Source organism: Equus asinus, chromosome 1 (assembly GCF_041296235.1).
Source record: "Equus asinus isolate D_3611 breed Donkey chromosome 1, EquAss-T2T_v2, whole genome shotgun sequence".
NCBI classification, from domain to species: domain Eukaryota; kingdom Metazoa; phylum Chordata; class Mammalia; order Perissodactyla; family Equidae; genus Equus; species Equus asinus.
This window is the reverse complement of record NC_091790.1, coordinates 98,595,238-98,619,509: the sequence shown is the minus strand read 5'-3', so window position 1 is coordinate 98,619,509 and position 24,272 is coordinate 98,595,238. Positions and strand designations below refer to the sequence as shown.

General features: G+C 48.5%; 1 protein-coding gene across 9 annotated transcripts in view; it reads right to left on the bottom strand.

Annotated features, from left to right (window-relative positions):
- The window catches only part of TNS3 (tensin 3), a 260,333-nt gene that overhangs the window by 10,968 nt on the left and 225,093 nt on the right, over positions 1 to 24,272 (bottom strand). For all 9 annotated transcript variants that reach the window (XM_044778177.2, XM_070501724.1, XM_070501703.1 and 6 more), the window contains 7 exons: positions 16,721 to 16,892; positions 14,806 to 15,443; positions 14,061 to 14,147; positions 10,273 to 10,404; positions 6,426 to 6,521; positions 5,538 to 5,615; positions 4,788 to 4,865 (listed from right to left, as the gene is read on the bottom strand). In XM_044778177.2, the coding sequence (XP_044634112.2) occupies positions 4,788 to 4,865; positions 5,538 to 5,615; positions 6,426 to 6,521; positions 10,273 to 10,404; positions 14,061 to 14,147; positions 14,806 to 15,443; positions 16,721 to 16,892 (1,281 nt within the window). The remainder of the gene's footprint in view (positions 1 to 4,787; positions 4,866 to 5,537; positions 5,616 to 6,425; positions 6,522 to 10,272; positions 10,405 to 14,060; positions 14,148 to 14,805; positions 15,444 to 16,720; positions 16,893 to 24,272) is intronic.

Below are 24,272 nucleotides of genomic sequence, written 5' to 3'. Positions count from 1 at the left end.
TCTCTTTCTTTTCTCTATCTAGCTTCCTTTTTTTAATTTAAAGAACACATAGTACTTTAATAGAGAGAATATACTTTACAATGTGGCAAGGTAAAAACACAACCCTAACACGTATGGGAAATCCGCCAGAAGTCTGGAAAAAGGCCCTTCTTTTCAGAATTATACTGCATTCTGCTGCTTCAACAAGAACCCAGTAAGAGCGGGGCTGAAAACAGAAGCAGAAGTTGTTTTGGATACTGGAATGACCCATAACAGCCTTGGTATCAGATGGAAAGGATTAAACCCACGAGAACTGAAAGTCTGCGCCCCTCGTGCGGCGCCGTTCAACTCCGCTCACACTCTGAGTCTCGGCTTCCTCAGCTTTACAATGAGGAAATGGGACCAGAGGATCTCGAAGAGCTGTTGCAAGGCCAGGAGCCCGGGATTCTAAGTGAATTAGGGCAACAAATGAAATTTAGTTTAAGGAAAAAAAACCCACTCAAAGTCCCTGAGGAGATCAGAGACCAGCAGTCTGACTGGCTTCCGACCACAGTGTCTGCACTTGTTCCCAAAACCCTGAGACCCTCCCGGAGGAGGACGGCACTGGATGCTCCTGGCAGCGTCCTCACTCCTCCAGCCACAGTTCTGTGTCCTGACTCGAGTCTGTGCCTCATCAGCTGTGAAGGTAGCTGGACAGAAATGTAAACCTCTTGATGTGTTTTAGAAACGACAGATTTTATAAAGACACAAGCTCAATGCAGTCATAATTGAACCCTCACATGTAAATGCCCGACTCAGATGGGCTCCAGGTTCTGGCGAAAGTCCTGTCCCTAGGAAGACCCACCTCTCCCACAAACAGAACATCTAGAGTTACTGACACGTGCCATATGTTATTTAAAAAGATGATAGAGTACTTCAAAGTGATAAGCCAGAACAGAAGAAAAGTCTTTAATATCTAAAAATAAGCGTTACTAGGTACCTGATTATAATCAACTAATCCACTGACCCACTAATTCAACATCTATTGCAAAAATGTTACGTAACATTGAAGCTTAGAGAGAAACCCTGAAAGCTACTGCTTTGACATGAGGAGGCTACGAGCCCTCGTGGGCTGCATGGACGACCGAAAACCACCTGGGGCCTGTGAGCTCGTCTCTGGTGTGGGGACTGTCGCTCAGGATCAGCCCTTCCAGCTGGGCCCACGCAGGGAAAGGATAAGGGCACAGGAGAAGCCATTCCTCTCGGGCCAGAGAAAGGGTTTTTACATGAAAGTGGGGCGGCAGGAATACAACAATAGCTTATGTGACCAGGTTATAGTTCCCAAGGCATTTTTCAAAGTCCTAGTCATCTGTGTTGGGGAGAGATTACTATTTTTACCATGTTGAGGGCTGCAGGGCTAAGTGATTTACCAGAGGTCAAAACCCTCAAGTCAAAAAGCCTGGACTTGAACCCAGGACTGGCATAGCTACATTGTTCGTTTGGAGCTTCAAGTTCTAGCAGACTTGCACAAACTCCTGTCACCTTTCTTCTGACCACAGATAACTTATCCTTCAAGGATGGTCTAAAGTGAGTTAAACTCTAAAACATTCCTTTTGAAACCAGAGAGATTTTACATCAGCTGGGTGATAGGCATAGTGATGTGTAGTTTTACAGAGAAAAACTGCACAGAATAATGCAGACTGTATGGAGGAAATTACAAGAAAATACCTATATATTGCATATACCTCCATCACAGAGTCACAACTCTAAAGTAGTCTACACATATGAGGTACAGATGGAGGTGTTTCTGTCCAATCCTCCCCCAGACTCAGAAATTCCCATTCCAACATTTCTGACAGTAAACATCTACTTTTGATGAAAGATCTCCAATGGGGGAAATTCAGGGTTTTGAAGTCAGGGGGCCCTATTGTCCTCTCTAGCTATGGCTCTCCCTCACAGCTGCAGGCCCACAAGAGCCCTGTGGTCTCTAGCTTTTCCATAACCCTCTTAAACTGGGGCCACTAGGACAGCATCTAATGCTGCAAAAGTGACATGGTCTAAAACTACTAAGCAATTATAGCAAAGTTGCAGGATACAAGGTTAATATACAAAAGCCAATCACTTTCCAAATTACTAGCAGAGAACAAGTGGAATTTGAAATTAAAAACACAATACCATCTACATTAGCACCCCCAAAAATGAAATGCCTAGGTATAAATCTAATAAAATATGTACAAGATATATATATATGAAGAAAACTACAAAACTCTGATGAAAAATATCAAAGAACTAAATAAATGGAGAGACATTCTATGTTCATGGACAAGAAGACTCAATGTTGTCAAGACGTCAGTTCTTCCCAATTTATCTGTAGATCCAATGCAATCCCAATTAAAATCCTGGCAAGTTATTTTATGGATATCAGCAAACTAATTCTAAAGTTTTTATGGAGAGGCAAAAGACCCAGAATAGCCAACACAATATTGAAGGAGAAAAACAACGTTGGAGGACTGATGCTACCCTACTTCAAAACTCACTTTAAAGCTACAGTAATCAAGACAGTGTGGTATTGGTGAAAGAACAGATAAATAGATCAACGGAAGAGAATAGAGAGCCCAGAAATAGGACCACCCATGTATATTGTCAATTGGTCTTTGACAAAGGAGCAAAGGAAATAAAATGGAGCAAAGATGATCTCTTCAACAAATGGAGCTGGACGTCCACATATAAAAAAGCGAATCTAGACAGAGACCTTACACCCTTCACAAAAATTAACTCAAAATGGATACCGAATGTAAAACAAAAACTGTAATAAAACTCTAGAACACAATAGAGGAGAAAATCTAGATGACCTTGGGTTTAGTGATAAGTTTTTAGATACAATACAAAAGGTATAATCCATGAAAGAAAGAATTGATAAATTGGATTTCAAAACTAAATTTAAAATTAAAAAGTTCTGCTCTGTGGGAAACTCTCTCAAGAGAATGAAAAGGCAAGCCACAGACTGGGAAAAAATATTTGCAAAAGACACCTAATAAAGGACTGTTACCCAAAATATACAAAGAATTCTTAAAACTCAGTAAGAAAAAAATAAAAAACCCAATTAAGGGGCTGGCCTGGGGGCACAGTGGTTGGGTCTGCACATTCCACGTTGGTGGCCTGGGGTCCGTGGGTTAGGATCCCGGGTGTGGACCTACACACTGCTCATCAAGATATGCTGTGGTGGTGGGCCACATACAAAATAGAGGAAGATTGGCACAGAAGTTAGCTCAGGGACACTCTTCCTCAAGCAAAAGGAGGAGGACTGGCAACAGATGTTAGCTCAAGGACACTCTTCCTCACCAAACAAAAAGTAAAAACCAAACACCAAAAAAACCCAATTTAAAAAACTGAGCCAAAGACCTTAACAGACAGCACCAAGGAAGATATATAGATGGCAAATAAGCCTATGAAGAGATGCTTCACATAGTGTCATCAGGGAAATACAAATTAAAATGGCAATGAGATACCACTATGCACCCATTAGGATGGCCAAAATCCAGAACACTGACGACACCGAATGCTAATGAGGATGTGGAGCAGCAGGAACTCTCATCCAATGCTGGTGAGAATGCACAATGGGACAGCCCCTTGGAAGGCAGTTTGCCAATTTCTTATAAAACTAAACACACTCTGACCACACAATCCAGTAATCGTGCTCCTTGGTATTTATCCAAAGGAGCTGAAAACTTATGTCCACACAAAAACCTGCACACGGATGCTTACAGCAGCTTTACTCATAATTGCCAAAACTTGGAAGCAGCCAACATGGGCTTCAGTACGTGAGTGGATAAATAAAGTGTAGTAAATCCAGATAATGGAATATTATTTGGCACTAAAAAGGAATAAGCTATTAAACCATGAAAAGACATGGAGGAATCTAAAATGCATATTACTAAGTGAAAGAAGCCAGTCTGTAAAGGCTACGTGCTGTGTGATTCCAAGTGTATGACATTCTGGAAAAGGCAAAACTATGCAGGCAGTAAAAACACCAGTAGTTGCCAGGGGGTGGGAGCTGGGATGAACAGGCAGAGCACAGAGGATATTTTGGGCAGTGAAAATACTAAGATACTGTAATGGCGGACACATAGTCATTATACGTTCGTCCAAACCCACAGAATGTACAACACCAAGAGTGAACCCTAATGTAAACCACGGACTTGGGGTGACTAAGACGTGTCAACGTAGGTTCATCACTCTGTGGTACAAATGTACCTCTCCGATGGTGGATGTTGATAATGGGGGAGGTTGCTCATGCGTGGGGCAGGGGTTATATGGGAAATCTCTGTACTTCCCCCTCAATTTTGAAGTGATCCTAAAACTGCTCTAAGAAATAAAGTCTATTAATAAAAAACAACGCAGTGCCCTGGAGAGCTCACTGCCTGGGCGTCTGTGTCACCCTGGGCTGCTGGCAGCATGGGTCAAACTGTCGGCTCATTTCCAGCGATGTACTGAGTCACATCTCCGGAAGACTTTTACACGTACAGCTGGCGGGACAGGTCACCCACGCCCTGTCTTACTACATTTCCCTCAAACTACACAGAGGACTTGACATTTATTCCACTGAGTCTGGTCTGGTTCGAGTCAGAAGGCTATTTCCTGCCTGTGGAGTCCTGGTCTGTGGCTGACTCTTGGTACCCCACCCAGCCCCTGTGGCAGCTTTCTATAAGAGGAAACCTCCTTCCAACACACAGCAAGGGAACCCCAGAGCGAAGGTGGGAGAGGAAGCTGTGTCTGACTCCCATTTCTGCCATAACTAGGAGGGGTGGGAAGTACAGCCAGTGACTGACCTGCCCCCTGCTTCAGCAGCTCGGCCGCTGAGTTGGCCGCCGTTTGGGGAGAACTTTCGGCTATTTCCTCCAACGGATCTGCAGGAAGGAGCAAAAAAAACGCACGAATGAATCCTGTTCATGGGCAAAGAATCTGCACGACAATGTCAGACACTCACGACTGAATTTCCAGGCGGTGACAGGACTGGTCTGTGACAACCGTCCAGCCAGAGAAACTATCACCACATTCTGAGCCAAAGTTGAGACGATATGGTCCCACAAAATGGCTCACTGACTCTGAATGAATTTAAATGAATGATCATCAGGGAAACTGGGGACACACGGTCAGATCACACCACTATGCTATGGTGTTATTTCATTACGCGTATTTTCAAACAAACATAAACAGAAAGAGAACAGTTCACCCAGCACCTAACCTCAATAGTATCAACATTTTGCTGATTCTGTAGAATCAAAAAAATTAAACGTAAATGACCTTGAAGGTGTCTTAGTTTAGGCATTCTACATGTTTGAGGTAGGAATCTTTGCTTCATGGAAAGCTTTCACCGCAGGCGCAATGGGGCCCCTCTTCTTTCCTTGACTTGGGTAAGCTAGTCAACCTTCTTAGGGTTTACGCACAGAGTACGTGAAAGAGAAAAAATTCATGTCTGATTGTTCTCAATGGGTTTTTATGGATCCCTGACACGGTGTGCCTGACACACTGCAGGGATCCCACCGAGAGCCAGTGGCACGGAGGACCTGATGGCATACCTCTGTCTGGAATGAGCAGCTTGCAGGGCAAGGCCAAGGGCGTGATGGAATGCTGACACACCAGAGCCGTCAAGCTCCCTGTAAAGTGGAAGAAAGCAAACAACAGTTAACACGGCCCTAAACACTACCTTGCTCAGCCAATTCATCTGCTGAAAGGAAGCTGCTGCAAAGGGTGAGCGCTGATAGTTTTAGCAACGAACATCCTCCATTACTGTAGGACTTTGTACAAAACGTCAGTGAAGCAAAAAGTTCAACAAAACAGCAAAGGGGTAGGTGAAGGCAACTATGGATGATAATTAGCAAGGACACACCACTACCAATTTATAAAGAATAAATCACACAGTTTGCTGAATCTGAGATAGCAGCAACTGTTAACACCCACACAGTCTACATAAGGTGCCTCTAAAAGGTGACAATAATGCGATGCTTCAGTTGGCATGTGCTCCCCAGGAAGCTCACAGAGTCTTTCTGACATGCCTGTGAGGCCAGGAGGGTTCTTATCCCACTGGGGAGGAAGAATGCGGAACTGGGGAGCACTGAGTCTCTCTTCCACCTGTACAATGGGGCCACACCCAGGCTCCAACCAGCCCACACTGGTGTGCCCGCTGCCAGGATGGTGCTGTGTTGACAGCTCCAACTATGCTGACAGTCCCAAACTATGCCTGTTATTTGGTTTTGAGAAAGCTTTTCAGAACAATTTCATATCCAGTGTATTTTAGAGATGATAATTCAGGTGAGAGGGATCTCAGAATCGGAGATGAAAAGTACAAGCCATGAGCAAAGCACCCCCCAATCCCCCCACCCCCAGTGACGGCCCCAACTCTGAGGGTAGCAAGCAGAAGAAACCTGTACCCCATTTGTACAGAGCACAGGCTCTCGGTCACTTACCGAAATACGGTTCATTTGAGCACCCTTTCAACCGCACACCCTTTGGGGTACACTCAATCAAAAAGTGCCGAACAAGTTCATTGGCCAAATCTCCAGCTGTGGTAAGAGATTTAAAAGAAAGAAAAGAGAATTTTAAAAAAAATGAGAGCACAGGAGAATGAGGGGCGGGCGAGAGAGAATTGCAGTCAAGGGGAGGCGCTGCTCTGGCCGAGACAGCAGGTGGGCTGCCAAGGACCAGCCTGGGAAAGGGAGCTGCGCTGCAGGACAGCTGGCTGAGCACAAGCAGGGAAGATGGCCAAAGCCCCCACAGTGACCAGGCCTGGGAGTGGAGGGGTCCCTGGGAGAGAGCCTCAAGCATTCGGCAAGACTTCCTGGTGAAGGGAACAAGTCCACAGCTAAGAAATAGGAACATGATCTGCAGCCCCTCCCCCTCAAGAGGAGATTAGGAAGACCCAGGCACAGCAGATGCCCAGGACCGAATCTCTGAAAATTGCTGCAAGGATGCCGGTCTTCCAGGTGAGGCTTAGCCGGGAGCCAAGTACACAAACCCCTCAGAAAGGAAGCCATCTGTCATACTGCCATTAAACGGAACATTTGTGCTCCTGCCAACCCATGAACCCAAGGGAAGGTGCATCACGGAAAACCACTGAGCAGCAAACTGTCTGATGGTAAAAAAGTACAAATAACAAACAGAAGAAAAAGAAGTTACTGCTGCGTGCTGGTGAGTCCTGCAGACGTTGACACCATGCTGTGTTTTTGTCCTGCCTCCTGTAGCTTCCTGCAGCGCCTCCATGGGAACGTGTCTGCCCTAACTTCCAATGTTTCTGATTTTGGAAACTGCCTCATGGCCCGATCTGCTGGAGTCAGGTTTGGTCCCCACACCTTGTCCACAGTAGGCTCCCCAAAGATGTTTATAACCAACTGTGACAAATATCAACAATATTAGTGTCAGCATTTAGCAGGGCCAGTATTGCTGGCAGAAAAGGAATGATCAGATTCCATAAAAGGCTGTATCGAATAAAAGTGGAAAAAAGAACACTTTGCCACTCAGTTGTGGGAAGAAAATGATCCAAACTGAAACTTCCAAACTGAAGGGAGACACAAAGTGTGGTCTGGATGCCAGTGGGGGTGACTCAGAAGGAAATCCAGCCTCGAGGGAGCTGGAGAATAGCATCCCACACATTGTCCAGGGTACCAGAGTGGGGGTGTTGACTTGCTGGGCTCTTTCCTGTGAAATCCAAATGCCAAATCCAGGGGCCAGGTGAAGACAAGGTAGTCAGGTAAGATTTCACACAGGGGAGGCTGGCAACGTTGGGTTTCCTGCTATCCTGTAATATCCTCTATTTTGCTACCTTCGTCTTAACATTGAGTCAAAGTTGGCCTGAGAGGTGGCATGCACACCTGGAGGTAAGAGTTCTACACCACCATCTGTATTTCCCAAAAGAGAATGCATGCAGAGAAAAATGTTTTGGCCTTGCTTTAAACCCTCCAACTGAAACCGAGGAGCCTGACAGCTGCCATGCACTCATTCCTGCTCTCCCACACCATCCCTGAGTCCACAGACCACAGCAGCTCCCGCCCGGAGACCTCCTCCTGCTAAAATCATCATCCACCACGTTTCCAAATAAGGCCGAATGCCCTCGATCCTCCGCAACCAGGCCTGATGCAGTTCTCCAACTACATAAGACCCTATTTCCCCTCAAAAGTGAGTGAGGAGTTTGGTGGAGCATCTCCTGCTGGAATTTTGGGTGCTCTGGGACCCTACCTTTCAAAGCTTACCAGTTCCATCTGTTCTATACAAAGCCTTTCTACACACAAGCCTTTTCCTCCTCCGCTTGGAGACAATACCAGTATCCACAGCTTTGGGCTCTGTGCTCCGGATCACGTGTTCCTTCCCAAACTCACCCTCGCCCGTTCCATTCACACAACTGCTACCTTGGTGAACGGAACCATCTCTGTTTCCTGAAAACCCCTCAGCCACGCCTGAGGCCGGGCCCCCTGACAACCAAACCCTGCATTCTTCAAGGCCTAACCCCAAGGGGATCTTCTCCAGGGAGCTGTAAGCAGGGGTTTCATCCAAGGACTTGGTCCTGGGCACAGACAGGAGTAAGGCAGGTGAGTGTCATTTTGTGCTTTAAACACAACGGGTTCAGAATCTGCGCCGTGGGAGCGACCAGCTGACGTCCCAGTCCACAATCGGCATTTAGGGGACAAAGAGAGGATGAAAGAATCTCTTCCCTTTCCTTAGAGTTTGCGGCATAATGGTAAAAAGGCAGAGAGCACAGGGTGAGATAAAAAGAAAAAGAAAGAATAAACCAAAAACCCAGCGTCCACCAACAACAGAACAGCGAGTTGCAGTTCATTCACACAACAGAGGGCAGTCAGCAGTGACCCAGAACAGCGGCTGCAGCAGTCTCAGAGGCAGCAGGAAGGAATCTTACGACGTTGAGCAAACCGAGTCACAAAAGAATGCATATTGTATTGGTTTTCTTACATAACGTTGAAAATAGGCAAAACTGGAGGGTTTAAGGATTTGTATTTTAGTGGTCAATAAAAAAAATTTTAATTCTACATTTTATTTAGTAGGCTGCTTGTCCACAATAGCATTGATACAGTAATTCGAACCACTTTGCGTCTATTAGAGGATGGAGCAGGGAGTAAGTATTTTGATGTTCTTGGTAACCAAGCTTGTCACTGTGGGAGAAGGCGACAAAGGACCTTGTGATACTGTATTTGAACTGGCGGTATCAGCATGAGCTCATGAATTTTTAAAGCTGATATTTTCCCTAGCTCTGGTCACCAGGGAGAAGCAGTGACACACCCATAGCAAAGGCACACCCAGTGATGGCATCTTGGTTTCTAGACACCATTCCCCAGTAAACAGAGCCAGGATTTTTGGAGAAATGGCTGGGGCAGGGAAAGTGCAAAGTGAACCTAAAGCACATGTGCTGTTTCAGAAAGCTGGGGCGCTCGCAGAATAATGGGGGTATGTCAAAGGGACACGGGCCGCTGGAGGGGACTCGCGTAGCCAAATCCGGGATCGTTGAAATACTGAAAATAACAGTGATGATGGATTCCGGCACAGGAGGGACATGCAAGGGCTTCCTCCAGGGCAGTCTCCCGGGTTGTGGGGACACGTGTGTGCACTTCCTAATGTTTACCTGTGGTTGCAGGCATCGCAAACTCTCCTGTACATGGTTACGTTTCATGACAAAAATCATTAAAAAAAATAAGTAGAAGATTGGAGTATATCTACACACGATAAAGTACTATCAGCTGATTGTCATTGTGCAGAGTGTACTGGAGCAGAGGAGGAGAAAGACGTGGTCCTTTACCTTGAGAAGGGCTAATCTAATGGCCCCAGGCTAACACGAGCCTCGCTTTTAATCCATCACAATACTCTGCTGGGTATAGGAACGAGAATCATGTGTGCAGTAGGCCACCTTTTATGTAAGAAAAAAGGAAAAATGCATATGCGTGCATTGGCCGGACAGTCAGTGAGAAGACACACAGGAGGCTGTTGCAGATGGTTGCCTTTGGGAAGTAGGGGGCACTGAGGGAGACCGAGCTGAGAGGGGGAGCAAGATGCCTCAGGGAGGCCTTGTTCTATCGTTCTCATACCTGAGCAATGGGATGGATCACCTATTCGAAGCAATAAAAAAAAAGATAATTTACAAATAATTAACGTTGTTTCTTGAACAAGGACGGTGCTTAGTTAAACATACTTGAAGAAAATACTAAGAAGAAAACCTGCCAAGCATATTATAAGTCATCTGCTATCTCGTGAGATAAACACAAACTGGCACCCTTCCAGATTAGTTTAACGGATCACTCCCAGGAAGCCTACCTTTCTTGTTCATCTGCAAGACCGAAGGCGGGGGAGTGGCCACCTTCATGGCCAGGCCGTAGGCGCCTCGGAAGGAGTGGCTGTCCCTGACGATGAACGACCCAGGCTCCTTGTCCTTCAGCATGGCGATGGCTAGAGGAGGGGAGCAGAGAGACATGAGCGCCTGCCAGGACAGACAGCATCCTGTCTCCACCTATGACGGCGAGAAGGGTCTCTTCTCACTCTTTTTGCAAACTGGGTCATTGGGAGCTGGCTAGGGTCCCCGCTCGGCTGGAGGAACAGGGAACGAAGTGAAATGCTTCTGTCCATGCCGTTGTGGGGTCCTCCGGGAGGTCTCTGTGATGATGAGCAGTTTTCATGGGGGGTCTGACTGTAAAGGACGCAGAGGGTGCAGGAAGCCCCTCCCTTTACACCACAAAGGTGTCAGGCACTCTCCCGGCGCTGCACCGCACACACGACTCCCGGTAACCCCACGGCACTGCGAAGCCCAAATGAGGATCCCCACCCGACTGCCCAGGAAACTGGGGCCCAGGTCCCAGTACACACGTGACGGAACAGACAGTGAGGCAGAGGCTGCCGGGCCATCCCTGCTGTGGCCTCCTTTGGTGTTCTCTCCCTGTGTGGCATTTTTCTTAGGGATTTTAGAGAGTGTGCACTTCAACTTTCAATAAGAGGAAAGAAGTTTCCAATCACACTTTTGAAGATAGAAAGGATATGCCCAGAAAAGTTACTGAATATTTAATACAAATTCCAAGATTTGCCCCAGGGATGGCAAAAATGCGGCCACAGGCAGCCCTCTGTCCCATGGCCCTGTGGCTGACATGGCTGATTGTGTCCGGCCTGGACAGGGCTGTGAATTCCTCCTTGATGTGGCCATGATCAACCACTCAGGGCCCAGCTGAGCCCGGGCTGGGCCTTCTTCCATCTTCCCTAGGTGAGGCTGGGGGAACTTAGCTAATCATTGTTGCTTAAAAAAACCCCTTCCTCTTCCCACTCATAATCTGGCACCCACAGGTCCTACGCTCAAGACATGGGAAGGAGGAGGGTTGGGTTAGGGTGATAGTAACCTCAAGCTTGATGCTGCCCAGACACCCACCAGAATTTTCTCTAGTAACCACATTGCATCTCAGAATTTCTTTTATAGACTTTTACCCTTCATAAAAAAAAAAAAAAGAGAAAACCAGCAATTTCAAGTAAAAAGTAATACAAAATTACAGCCATGGAACACTGCCTTTCCATAGAGCCCAGGCTCTGTCTGGAGTAGATTAGGACATAAGCCAGAGAGGAAGCCCCATCAGGCTTCAGTAAATGACTTCAGGGAGTCCTGTCCCAGGCCCCTGCCGAGCCTACTCCAGCCCCAACCTCTGGCAGGGCGTCTGTGCTCAGCTGCACCCCCAACCATGCATGCAGGATGAGGCCATGAGGCAAGAGGGAGAGAGGGGAGGAAAACACGCTCTCTCGGAGGGGAAAGCGTTTGGTGTGACTTGGGAGCGTGGTGCCTGACACCGTGGAGTAAGAGCCAGCCTCAGCCCCCTGCTGCCCCACCAACTCAAAACTGGGGGGGCGGGAGGAGGCCAGGGCGCACCGGGGACCCAAGGCCTGCACCGTGGACACCAGCAGGTTCTCTCTTATAGTGTGTTATCTAATTTTCCAGCTAAACGTGTCTTATTTTTTTTAAGTAGTGGAAAAGATCATTCACAGAAATTATACTTTTTCAGCTGTGATATACCTCACCAGAGCTTTTTGTTAAATCCTGATTTTATGTCACTGTGGTGGGCAGAAGTGACCAGCCTAGTGGGCTGCAGGGAAGGCTGCGTTGCTCCGGCCCATCCACCCCTACCAGGCCCCATCCCCAGAAGCCAGGGCCACCTGGGAGCGAAGGAGCCATCCTGACAGTTCTAGAAAAGGGCACATCCTGACAGTTAAAACAAAACCCATAGGCGGCTTTCCGCTACTTGGAGAAGTTGCCACCCCCAACAGAACATTAGTCCATGTAGCTGTCTTCTATATAAAATATCTAGAAAACGCAGGAAGTTAGGCTTTCAGAGTTCAACCGGAAAAATCAACGCCCAGTGTACGTATGAGCTATTCTGAGATGGGGTCCACCCAGAGAAACCTTTCAAATGTGTGGCTAAGATTAGGCGAATGACAACAGTAACTCCTGCCGCCTATGGTGTGCCTACCAGGTGCCAGCAATGGGTGCCTCCCACACAGAACCCCGCCCAACAAGCCCGTGAGGCTCGTCATCTCTGCCCTGCAGGAGTCACCTGGCGCCCTGCCACCAGGCCTGCCTGCTTCTGACACGGGAGCCCTGGCTGCTCAGCAGAGAAGATGGCAGCCCAGCCCAGCCCATCACCCTGGTTGAGAAGGCTGCACCAAGAAGTAGGAGGGTCTGCACAGAATCTTCTAGAACATGGTGTTCAACAAGCACCTCTCAGAGCCTGTCAGGGTGGACTAGGCCCTGAGGTGCTGGAGCTAATGGCCATAGTCACGGTATTCTTTGGGCAAGGGTGGGGGGGGGGCGGGGGGCGGGGTGAGAACAGAGCATCCAGCTGCACCACAGCCCTGACACATGGGGAGTGCACGGCCACAAAAGCCAATTCAGGGAATGAAGTCTCTCCAGGGCATGGGCCCCACACCACCCTCCCCAACAAAATGACAATAGGTTCATTGAGCTCATGGGAAGAAAGGCACATTCTTACCATTTTTATTATCTACTTAATTAAGTAGAACAATTTCAATGAGAAAGTTGGACAGCAACTTAACTATTTGTCTCCAGGCACCTTTGAGAAATAATCCTCAGGAGAGGGTTTCACGATTCTCCTCCTGAGTTGAGATAACGGGGCACAGAGCAGCGCAGTGGGCCGCTTGCAGCCTCAGCCCTTTATCCTTCCTCACGGCTGGACACCAGGCCAGCCCTGTCCCAGCCCAGCACCCACCCAGCAGCCCCTGCGGGGGATTTCATTTCAGGGTATCCTGGCCAGCGTCTGCCAGCCTCCTGGGCCAGTTACACACACGCTCTCTGAAGGAAGCCCCGGGAGTAATGAGCCCCGAATGGGCCGTGTCACAGCCACCGGGGAGAATGCTAGCTCCCCGTGAGTGGAGATCAGTATGGCACAGACACCCCCTTAATTCTGCTGAAGGACCAAGTGCTGTTCGCTCGAGGGGCTGCCCCAGAGGGACCACTGCTCGCTCAGCTGGCCTGCCTCCCTCTCAGACGCCTCTTCTATTCCTCTTCTGGTAAAAAGTGACATCTGACTGAGCTGCTCAAAAATAAGGATTTCAAGTTTTTACCAGCTGCCTTGAGGCTGAACCACGCACCCAGATGCTGGGTGGTGTGCGTGTGCGGCCATCTGCTAAGTCCACCAGCAGATCCTATTATCAAGCACTTGTCTTTCCGAAGCGGACAAACACAGCTGTGCAGATGCAATGGCATGAGGGAGCGGCCTCTCCCTCCTCCTGACCCTTGGCCCCTGGACAGGGACACTGAGGAGCATCTCCTCGTCACAATCTGCAGTCGTCGCTGGCAATGCTGCCCAGGCTGAGGCTGATGGAAGCTGCCAGAAATTACCCCCATACACTGGAACACTCATGGTTGGTGCCCATTCCTCCCAGCTCCCTCATTAGGACTGAGCTTCTCATAAAAACTTACAGGGCTCGCGTTTCCCCAAGGAATGTGACAAAGCACAGGCCTTGCTCTAACTCACCACCCAGGACTGTGGCTCCCTGCCTTTCCCACCCCAGGCCGCCTCACACAGGGACTCCGGGCCCTCGTTCTGTCCACGCACCTTGCTCTCTGGAGATATCCGCCTTGTACCAGAACTTGGATGTGTCTTGGACAAAGTTCACGGACACATGCTTATCACCTGGATTATCTGCGAAACAGAATTCAAAAACAGTAACTGTCAAGGTTTTATTGCAACCTCTCACCTTCCAGAGAACTAGAAGTTCAAAGTCCAGCCTCTGGGCAAGGATGGAGCGTTCTGAGGAAAGTGCGCACTATTCAACCACAGAGGAGGTGACTGACGCGGAGCAGGGGCCAAAACACAAAGACAGCAGGACACTGTGACGGGCACTTGACAACACACGTCAACAACACACAATTAGAAAGACAGAACCAAAGAGAGCGAGGGGGGTGCTGCTAAACCAGTGTCAGAATCTTATTCTTACGTATCTGAAATATTTAGTAATTAAATTCTGAATGAATTCATCGAATTCAAAACAGAAAGTTATTTTTGAAGAATTACAATTCCACCTGAAAGGAAAAAGGGAAGCACTGCAGAGGTCTTCGCTTTCTGCTGCTGGAATGAATGAATCTAATGTGGATAAATGCAGAAGCCGAGGTGAATCAAGAAACTCTGCATCGGCATTCTGCTTTGGGCTGGCAGTGTGGCTCTGGATTTTTCTTTCAAGGGGCTCAGCCCAGCACTAGAGATGGCACCCGCTCTGGAGGCCCACAGGTAAATCCCAGGGGCCCTCCCTTTCCTGAGAAAACACAGAGGTGGGCCCCCTACCTGGTGGAGACACACCTACCTGGAGAAGGTGCTGCAGCCTCCGAAGCCTTGGAAAAGTCCGGAAGGACATTTGGGAAAGGGATGCTCATGGTGCTCCCGCTGTGGGGGCTGGAGAAGCCACTCGAGGAGGGAGAGACAGAGCCGAAGGAGCGGTCTCCCTCCGAGGCGCGCTTCTTCTCAGGAAGGGGCGGCTGCCCAGGCAGGGTCAGCCCCTGGCCCTGCAGGACCGGACTATGGTGGCCGCTGTGTCCAGGCGCCACCGTGAGAAAGTTGTGGGACAGGAAGCCATTGTCGGCAGCCGCCGCTGCTGTCCGCGGGTTGCCGGGGGCCTGGGATGCACTGTGGGAATTGGCCAACACGGCCCCTGGGTCCTCCCCAGGGGGAAGGCCACTTCCCATGGGGGCAGCGCCAAAGCTCAGGAAGGCCTGGCCGCTCGGAGGACCCAGAGCTTCTGGTGGCTCCGCCAGGGACAGCTCGTGGCTGTGGAAAGAGGCCTGGAGCTCCACAGGTGGGAAATGGGGCCGCGCGGGGCTGTCCTTGCCGGGGCCGGGGAACTCGCTGGCGCTGAGGAGGCCTCCTGCGGGACGGCCGCTCCCCAGCAGGGTCAGCGTGGATTTGGGGCTGGTCTCCACCCACTGGTGCTCGGCAGAGGAAGGGCTGTTCAAAAGACAAACCAGTCAAAGAGAAGGCCAAGGCCAAGGAGACGCCTCAGTATTAGCCACTGTTCCCCAGCACGGTGAAGATCGAGATGAGAAGACCGCGGGTCAAGTCTTGCCTTGCAGCACAGGGGCACCCAGCCCCAGGACGGACAGACCCTCCCGCGGGCCCCTTGTGCTCATGAGTCCCAATCCTGTCTCCTTGGCCTGTCATGCCCCGTCCTTCCTTGCTCTCACCTGGCAAAGCCCTCCCTTTCTTCAAGACGAAGCCCAACTGTGTTCCCATCTATGAAGCCCTCCCAGCCCTGTGCCCTGCACCCAGCCCTTGTCGGTGTGTGTGCAGGGATTAGCAGGGTCCCTGCCTCTGGTCCCACCACATGGGGCACGTGTGTCAGCCAGGCATCACACATGCATTAACTGTCAGCTTCTCCTCACAGCCCCAGGCCGAAACCCCATGCCCCGATGCCTAATCCGGTGCCTGGCTCAGTTTCCAGTAAGTGCTGGCTGACGAACCAGCTACTTCAGGGATACCAGTAAGAACACTGGAAATGACCATACTGGAGATTGGAGATTCCACCATTAAGAATATTGGAAAGTACCCTACATCTAGGAATATGGAGAGATACTGAGCAACCACCAAATTGCACACATGTATTTCACTGTCAAACACTTATTTACTCTGTGTATGATGCCAAGCCCTTAGATGAGACCCCGCCCCCCCCCGCTTTTTTTTTTAAGAGTAAGCAGGTAGAATTATGGGAGTTAACTGGACAGCAATGTGCCCACACATAAGCAAAACACGAAGCAGTTATTCTTACTCTGGGCATATGAGTTTCTCACTTGTGGAATGTTCCTGGACTTCCTACCACCTATGCTTCCTGAACACCAGCACAAGTGCCACGTCCCCGAGTGCAGCTGTGTCCTGCCTGCCCGCCCCATGCCCCACCCTGCAGCCGCGGGCCGGCCCCTGCTGGCCCCCCAGCACCCGCCTTCCAGCCTCAGCTCAGACAACTGTTTCATTGACGCCAGTCCTGAACTGCCCACTGCTCCCGGACACTAAGTGCAGGTGCGTCCCTTGGTTCCTTGAGCACTCCGCCTGTCGACAGTGAGGGGACACTCTTGGGCATTTTTATTTACAATTGTATTTTTGAAGGGTGGTCACTGTCAATCCATAAAGGAGCCCAGTGTCATATGGAGGGCGAGCCCTCAGCCCTCCCTTTGCCGCCCCAGCATTCGGGGTCTGTAGGAGCGGCCTGTGTAAAGTCAAAGGCCCCCTACCTCTCCCTCCGCTGGCCGGGGCTGCTGCTGGCAGTGGTGCAGGAGGATGGGAACGCCCGCTGAAAGGAGGGTGCCGGTGGCATGTCGGCCCGGAGCATGGCGGGGTTGGGTCCGGCGGGGCTCTCTGACATCCCCACAGGGTGACTGAGGAGCTCAGGGCAGCCTCGTGGTTCTGGAGCAAGGAAACAAGAGCAGAAAGACCCATTATAGGATTCGAGGAGCCACAAGCTCAGCCCTTTTTCTTTTCTGTAAGGACAGTGTGGACTTTGGAAGCTTTCTGCTGCTGAAGGAGGCGGCCCAATTCCACCGCGTGTGGGTTTCTCTTGGCCGGCACATTTCCAAAATGCAAGACACCTAACTCCAGTCCCCACTCTCAGCTTTCAATGTGGCACTGTGAGCTGTGTCGTCAACTACACAAGCCGGTTAGGTCGCTGCAGCGAGGAGGTAAGCACGATGTCACCACCGGAAGGCCATTTCCCTGATTTACTCACGGCCCTGATCATCCATGCCATTTCTCATTTCAGAAAGGGTGAGGCCTTCTCTCTGCAAACCAGCAGGGGAGTCCACAGAAAAGACCCACCTTCCACTAAGCGCAGCCCCATGTCTGGGGCTGGCTGGGCACTTAACCTCCACTAGTCTCTGAGTTGGTAGCTCTGCTCACAACATTTACTCTGACACCTCCCACCTCCAGCACAACCCTGCCCCCCGGTGTCCTCGCCCCTCCAGGTGCAGAGACCACCCTGGCCTCGCCCCTGTCACGCAGGGAGTGAGAAGCCAAGAGTCATGAAAACCTGCCTGTCTGACACCAAGCTCACATAGTGCATGGAATTTCAGACATCCCACCAATGAAAGGTCTGCTCTGCTTATGGCCAAACATCTCCATTATTTCCGGGTATTTTTAAAACCTTGCCTTTTAAACTAACCTTTAAGAACTGGATGAATTTACCATGGCGAATAAAATAATATTGTGAGAATTATGGCTCATGTTGCTTCTGCTTTAAGAGAGGATCAGTAAGAGAATAATAAAGTTAAAAAAAAAATCCACATCACTCATATTACTCAGTCCCAGGAAAGGGGACAGCACTGAGGCAAGTTTGACATCCATGGCTGTGTCTCCCCCACCACAGATCCATTTGGGAGCATGTGGAAAAGAGCCAAACAGGGCTGTGGTCAGGGCACAGCTTCAGGGAGAAAAAAATTGGGGTTCAGAGCTACCCAGGCAGCTATGTCTTGAAGGACCAAGAGCTCACAGAAAAGGGGTCTGCAGAGAAGTGAGTAAAACATTCAGAGCACGATTTCCCCTCAAGGCATTTCTGCCTCCTGAGCTCAGAGACAGAGGACCAAACACCTGGTAACCTAGACAGAAGCTCTGCTGAGAAACCAAAAGACAAGCAGGCATTTGAGCATTTTCATGGTGGGGGCTGGAAAACAACACTTAAGAGCTCAAGGCACTTACTCAGTAAGAGGAGCCCTTGAAACCACTGTAAGGATTCAAGGTGAGGGACGTAAAGACTACAGCCTGGGAGTACGAGCTCCCACCAGGATCAGCCCTGACTGGATCCAAATAGTCTGCCTGAGAGAAAATCATTGAAAGGATTCCTCTCTGGGGAATACACCACCCTCTAGAGCCTGCCTGTCCGCCCATCCGTCCATCCATCCATCCATCCATCTACCCATCTATTCATCCATCCATCTATCCATTCATCCATCTATTCATTCACCCATCCATCTATCCATCCATCCATCCATCTATCCATCCATCTATCTATCCATCCATCCATCTATCCATCCATCTATCTATCCATACATCCACCCCTCCATCCATTACTTATCTATCCATTTATCTATCAATCCATCCATCCATCTATCATCTGCCTCTCTATCCACCCATTCATCAATCATCTATTATATGTCTATCCATCTATCTATCTGTCTATCCATCCATCCATCCATCCATTTATATCTACCCATCTCTCTATAATTTTTTAGACACAATACCAAATAAAAAGTGATCAGCCATGCCAAGTAACTGCACAAAGAAATGAAAACTAAGACAAAAACAAAAGACAGAAAAAACACTGACAGCTGATACAAAAATTGGAATTAAGACACAGACTTTAAAATAACTAAACTGAAAATGTTTCAGAAAATAGAAGAGACAGAGAATTTCACCAGAGAACTAGAGCCCATTAAGAATAATCAAAAGGAAACCATAGAATTTAAAAACAAAATTAATGAAGTTAAGCATTCAGTCAATGATGTTATCAGCAGATTAGACACAGCATAAGAAATGATGAGTGATCTGGGAAATAAGTCAGAGGAAAACATCCAGCCTGAAGCACAGAGAAGAAAAAGAATGGAAAATACAGAAAAGAGAATAAAGACATACGGACATGATGAAAAATCCTAACAGACACGTAACTAGAGTCCTAGAAGGGGTGGAGAAATTGATGAGGCCAAAGCAATACTGGAAAGATGTTTACTGAGAATTTCCCAAACACACTAAAGAAATCAAGCCACAAGTTAAAAAAAAAATCCAAGAAACTTAAGATAAGTACATAAAAAAGAAAACTACACATACTCACTAATAGTAAAACTTATGAAAATCGAAGACAAACTTTTAAACACAGCACCCTGTCCAATTTTGGGGGAGGGTGGGAGCCAATTTCAATGTTAATTTTTTAAAACATTTAGTAAACTTTTCATTACAGAAAAGCCCAGTGCTAACGTCCTATTTGTACAGGCCACACTGTTAGCTCCTGTGCACGGGGAGTGCCCCTCCATCCAACGGCAAACACTCTATGACCAGACAGCGCTGGCTCGGTGAATGTCTGCATCCTAACAAACCCACATGCCCATCTCCTGCTATGACTCGCCTGGAAATTCCTAGAGCAGATGCGGTCTCCTTACTCACAACTATGTGACTGCCCCTCACTTCAGCATAACCTTCCACAGTAAAAGTTGTAAAATAAATGTTTGTTGAGTTAATTAACACATTGGATGGTCTTCAAAGCCCAGCCTTCAATCCTTTCAATTGAAACTGGGGTAGAAAAATGAAGGTGCATGGTGTTCCAGACTATCCCTCCGCACCCTCACTTCTCTTCTTGGTAATAAAATAACATCTTCATCTACATCTGCCTGTATTTATTTCCCACTTAAGATGTATTTGCCGAGCATCAACTATCAACACAGTGCTGGATGCTGCAGGAGAGCGAGTGTTTGGGGGTCCTGCCCTCTGGGTGAGCATTTTGCCAGAACGATGAGATGCAAATTAACATCACATCGAGGAGCATGTGAGGTGCAGTCTGTGAGCTTCAGAGAAAACTGCAGGGAGAATCTTTTCTGTCTGGGGAGAGCTGGAAGACTTCGGAGGAAGTGGCATTTGATGGAAGTCTGGAAGGAAGTGTGGAATTCTGATAGACTAAACGGGTGCAACAGGAGTGCGGGCACCATCTGCAGAATGTGCTCACAGGAGCGACCCCACTGTTCATTGCTGGGCCCCACCACTGAGCTGGCAGCTGGTGGAAGCCCCAGGTCACTCATGCTATGACTTAATGAATGAGTTAGCAAAGGCTCAGACACAGTCCCCATGCAGTGGGGGGGCTGCACATCCTGTGTGTGGAGTCGCAGTGCTGCAACAATCTCGGGAATCCCACAGCAGACTCACGTGTACCTGACATTTCCACCCAGGGAGAGTAAGATCACGCTCTGTTCTGTTACCACGTTGCCTGTTCCAGAAAACAGCAGGCCTGTGCTTCCCCTGAAAGTGGCTTTGTTCATAACTCAGCCCCAAATCCAAAGTACACGGCTGGGCTGGGTTTTGTTCTCTCTGGTCAGTTCAGTCCCTGCCCCCAGGCGACAGAACTTTACCATTTATCCGGGGAGGGAGGCAGCCAGGACCTCAGCACAGAGACAGGACTTCCTGGCTACCTCTCCCACTGAGCCCAGGTCCCTAGTGTGCCCAGAGATGCAGCAGTTAAATGCAGCTGCCACTCGTCTGGAGGCCCCGCATTCCATCCACTAGGAGTGGGCCTTGGGGGAGATTCAGTAGCAGGGAAGTGGGGCACTGGCCACTGTCCCTAGAGATTTGGGAGCATAGGAACAGGACCCCACCTGTCCGGAGAAGGACACCGAAATGAGTCCAAGAACAGACAAATGAACCAGTTATGTGAGTCAGACCTGCAGACTGCAAACCCTTCCTCATGGATTCACCTCACTTCTAGAAACGTGCTCGCTACAAGAGCAGACAGAATGGGTCGTCACTGTTTACTGCTCAACTTGCACATTTGCTGTTCACAGTTAAACTATAGGAAAGTCTGAAAGGACCACTGTCTGTGGGCTGCCTGTTCCGAGGGCTCAGCCCTCTGTCTTCTCAGCTCTGGGCAATCAGGAGCAGAGATTTCCAGTCAGCCAGGGAGGTCCTCCAGGCGACACTTGTGGAACGTTTGCCGTGCAGCTGCCTTCTGTGTGAGCGTGTGCCAGGCAGGCTCTCCTCCATCTCGGCTCTGGATGCCACAGTGAGCACACGGTCCTAAACCAAGGATACGAGTGGCTCCGGCCGTCAGACTTGTTCCTGGGGTAGGGCCCCCTTTAGGATGGGTGTCCACGGGAAGGGGGATAAAACCTACACAAGGATGCTGCTTTAGGTCTGTGCATGTCCGAGCCCTGCTGCCCCAGCGGATCTGGACCCCGAACAGCCGCCTCTCGTACGTCCCTGGCATCCTCCCCTCAAAGTCTCACCTCAGTTCTTCCTCACCATATTCCCACATTCTCCCTTTCCTGCTGACACCCTGGGAGGACACATACCACCCTTGCTATTTGGAAATCCCACCCCCTCTCACTTCCTGGCTTCCCCCAGGCCAGCTGGTGTCCAGCGCCTGCAGGCACTGTGAGCCGGAAGGAGGGAGCGTGCCCTCTCCCTCTGCGCTCTGGGACGCCTAGGCCTGGGCTCCCCTCTGCTTCCGCTTCCTGTGCTCCCTTCGCCCAGCACAGGGTGAGAGAGGGTCACAGGCTCTTTTCCAGAAGGTCTATTTTTATGCTGTCGTTGGAGCTGTTGCAGGAGGTTCTGTGGGAAGCTGTCCACTATTTACATCACATATAAGTTAAGAGGAAGAAAGGGAACCCATGCTGCTCACAGGCTGGGCCACTGGCTCACTGTCCTCTGGAGCCTGGTGCCTGGCCTGAGGCCTAAGACCCATATGTGGAGAGAACTGCCAGACAGTGAAACTGAAGGAGGGACCTAGACATCCAGGTTCATCCCAGGAGACGACTCTTATCCTAGACGCAGGAGCCACACTCATTAAACACAAGTCAGGACATGTGACGTCAAAAAAGAAAAAAAATCAACATTTCCCTGTCTTTTTAGTTACATAAAAAAATCTTACAAAGGTATAAAAATTATTCACTCATACATCAATTACTGTTAATAATTACAAATTGCCTTTAAACTTTTTAATTGACCTTTAATGAAAAACAAAATAAATTTAACTGAGATCAAGATTATACTCTCCTATCCAGGTGAAGAAACTTGAGTTTTGTTATTTAACTACTTAAAAAGTTAGTGTTGACATTTGGCCTATAATAAATAGGCATATTCACAATAAACTCTTAGAAATGAGTGAAAATATCTATATCTATCTATCTATCTAACCTATCTATCTATCTATCATCTGTCTCCATTCCTCCACCCTCCCTCCTGGTTATACCCTGGGATTGTCTTGTTAACTAGGAAATTCCCTTCTCCACTGTTTGAGAGAGTTCTGCAAAATGGAACATTAACATATCTTTTGTCTCTTTCTTTCACCCTATTTCTGGCGTGAAATTTAGGCTGCCAGGAGGGAGAGCACAGATGTCCAAGATCTAGTCCGGGTTCTCTGTCACAAGTCAGGGAACCCTAGGCACATTCTCGACTTCTAGGAACTTCAGGTTCTTCAGCTACAGAATCCCATCAATTAGGATCAGACTAGATGATTTCTAGGGTCTATTTAGCTCTAAATTTAAGTATAATTTTAAGGAAGTAAGACGTTAGATGGAAAGTTCGATAGTAGTGATGTTTGAAAGAGAGTCCCTATCTTTTAATTCCTCTGTTGTTTGTCTGTGAACAACAGGCCATTTAACCAACCTTCTTGAAAGCAAAGCAAAGATGGGCGGGCAGCCAGATATAATGAGAATTAATTAGTGAAAAACCCTGAAAGACTGAGACAGCAATGCCATTGCACACGTTTTTTGATGAAAATCAAAGTCCTGCTTCTCCGGCCCCACAGATACTCTATAAACACAGAAGGAGATGATGAATGACCCCCAGATGGATAAACACATACTTTCTTGGTCTTGAGTTTTTTTTCTTTTGTAAATCCTTATGTCAAAATCACATAATATGAATGTGTTCTATGGCTTAAGGTCACCGTTTTCAGTAAGTTACAAGGAATACTTTCAAAGGATGAATGGCTCTCTCTTCTAGAAACATCCAACATTCTCATTCCCCCGACGGGGCTAGGAGAGCCCCAGCCAGTGCTGGAGTCAGGGTTCCTGTCCCTTAACAGACGGGTGACCCTTCTGTGACATTCTCATGCCAAGTGGAGCTATTCCCTTCAAAAAAAAGTATGCCACCACTTTTCTTTTACCCAATAACCCAAAAGAACAGAAAATGCAGACAAAATAGTTCACGACACTTAGGACCCTGTTTTCTCTTCTTTGAAGATGTCCCACTTCTATTCAGAGGTTTTGATTCAAACATGCTGGAAAGAAAACTCTTTTCCCCTCCTTTAGTGGGTGCTGTGTAGGGAATTCTAATGTGGAAACAGTAAAAACAGTTTTTTCCTTCACAATGAGTGTTTCCAAAGCAGTTTCTATAATTAAGATGCATTACGGGAGGCCAGTTTCTCTAAGTAACTAACAAACCCCTTAGCAACCTGTAAAAAGAATGAGCATCTTCCACAAATGGGCTCTGGTGTGAGCTCTCAGGAAAATAAACCCCTCCTTTCCTGCTAGACTTTAAGGACGAATGACAGCGGGGCGGGAGCTCCTGAGGGTACCTGAGACCACCCAGAGCCTGAGGCGGAGGGAGCCACACACATAGCTGAGAAATTGGGGGTGGGGGTGAGGCCTCAAGACATCAGGCTGAGGCCAGAACGGCTCTACGGCTCACTTACATTTCCATTTTTTAAAACTTGCAGTAAAATACACATAACGTAAACTTTACCATCTTAACCATTTGAAACGTACAGTTCAGCGGCATTAGGTGCACTCACGTGTTCTACAGCCATCATCACCATCCATCTCCAGAACTCTGTCCATCTTGCAAAACTGAAACCGTGTCCCCATTACACATTTACTCCCCATCCGCCTCCCCCAGCCCCTGGCATGCACCATTCTACTGCCTGTCCCTATGAACTTGACTCCTCCAGATAACTCAGAAGTGGAATCACACAGTATTTGTGCTTTCATGAGTGGCCTATGTCTTCAAGGCTCATCTATGTTGGAGCATGTTTCAGAATTTCCTCCCTTTTTAAGGCCACATAATATTCTATTGAACGGCTGGACCATATTTTGT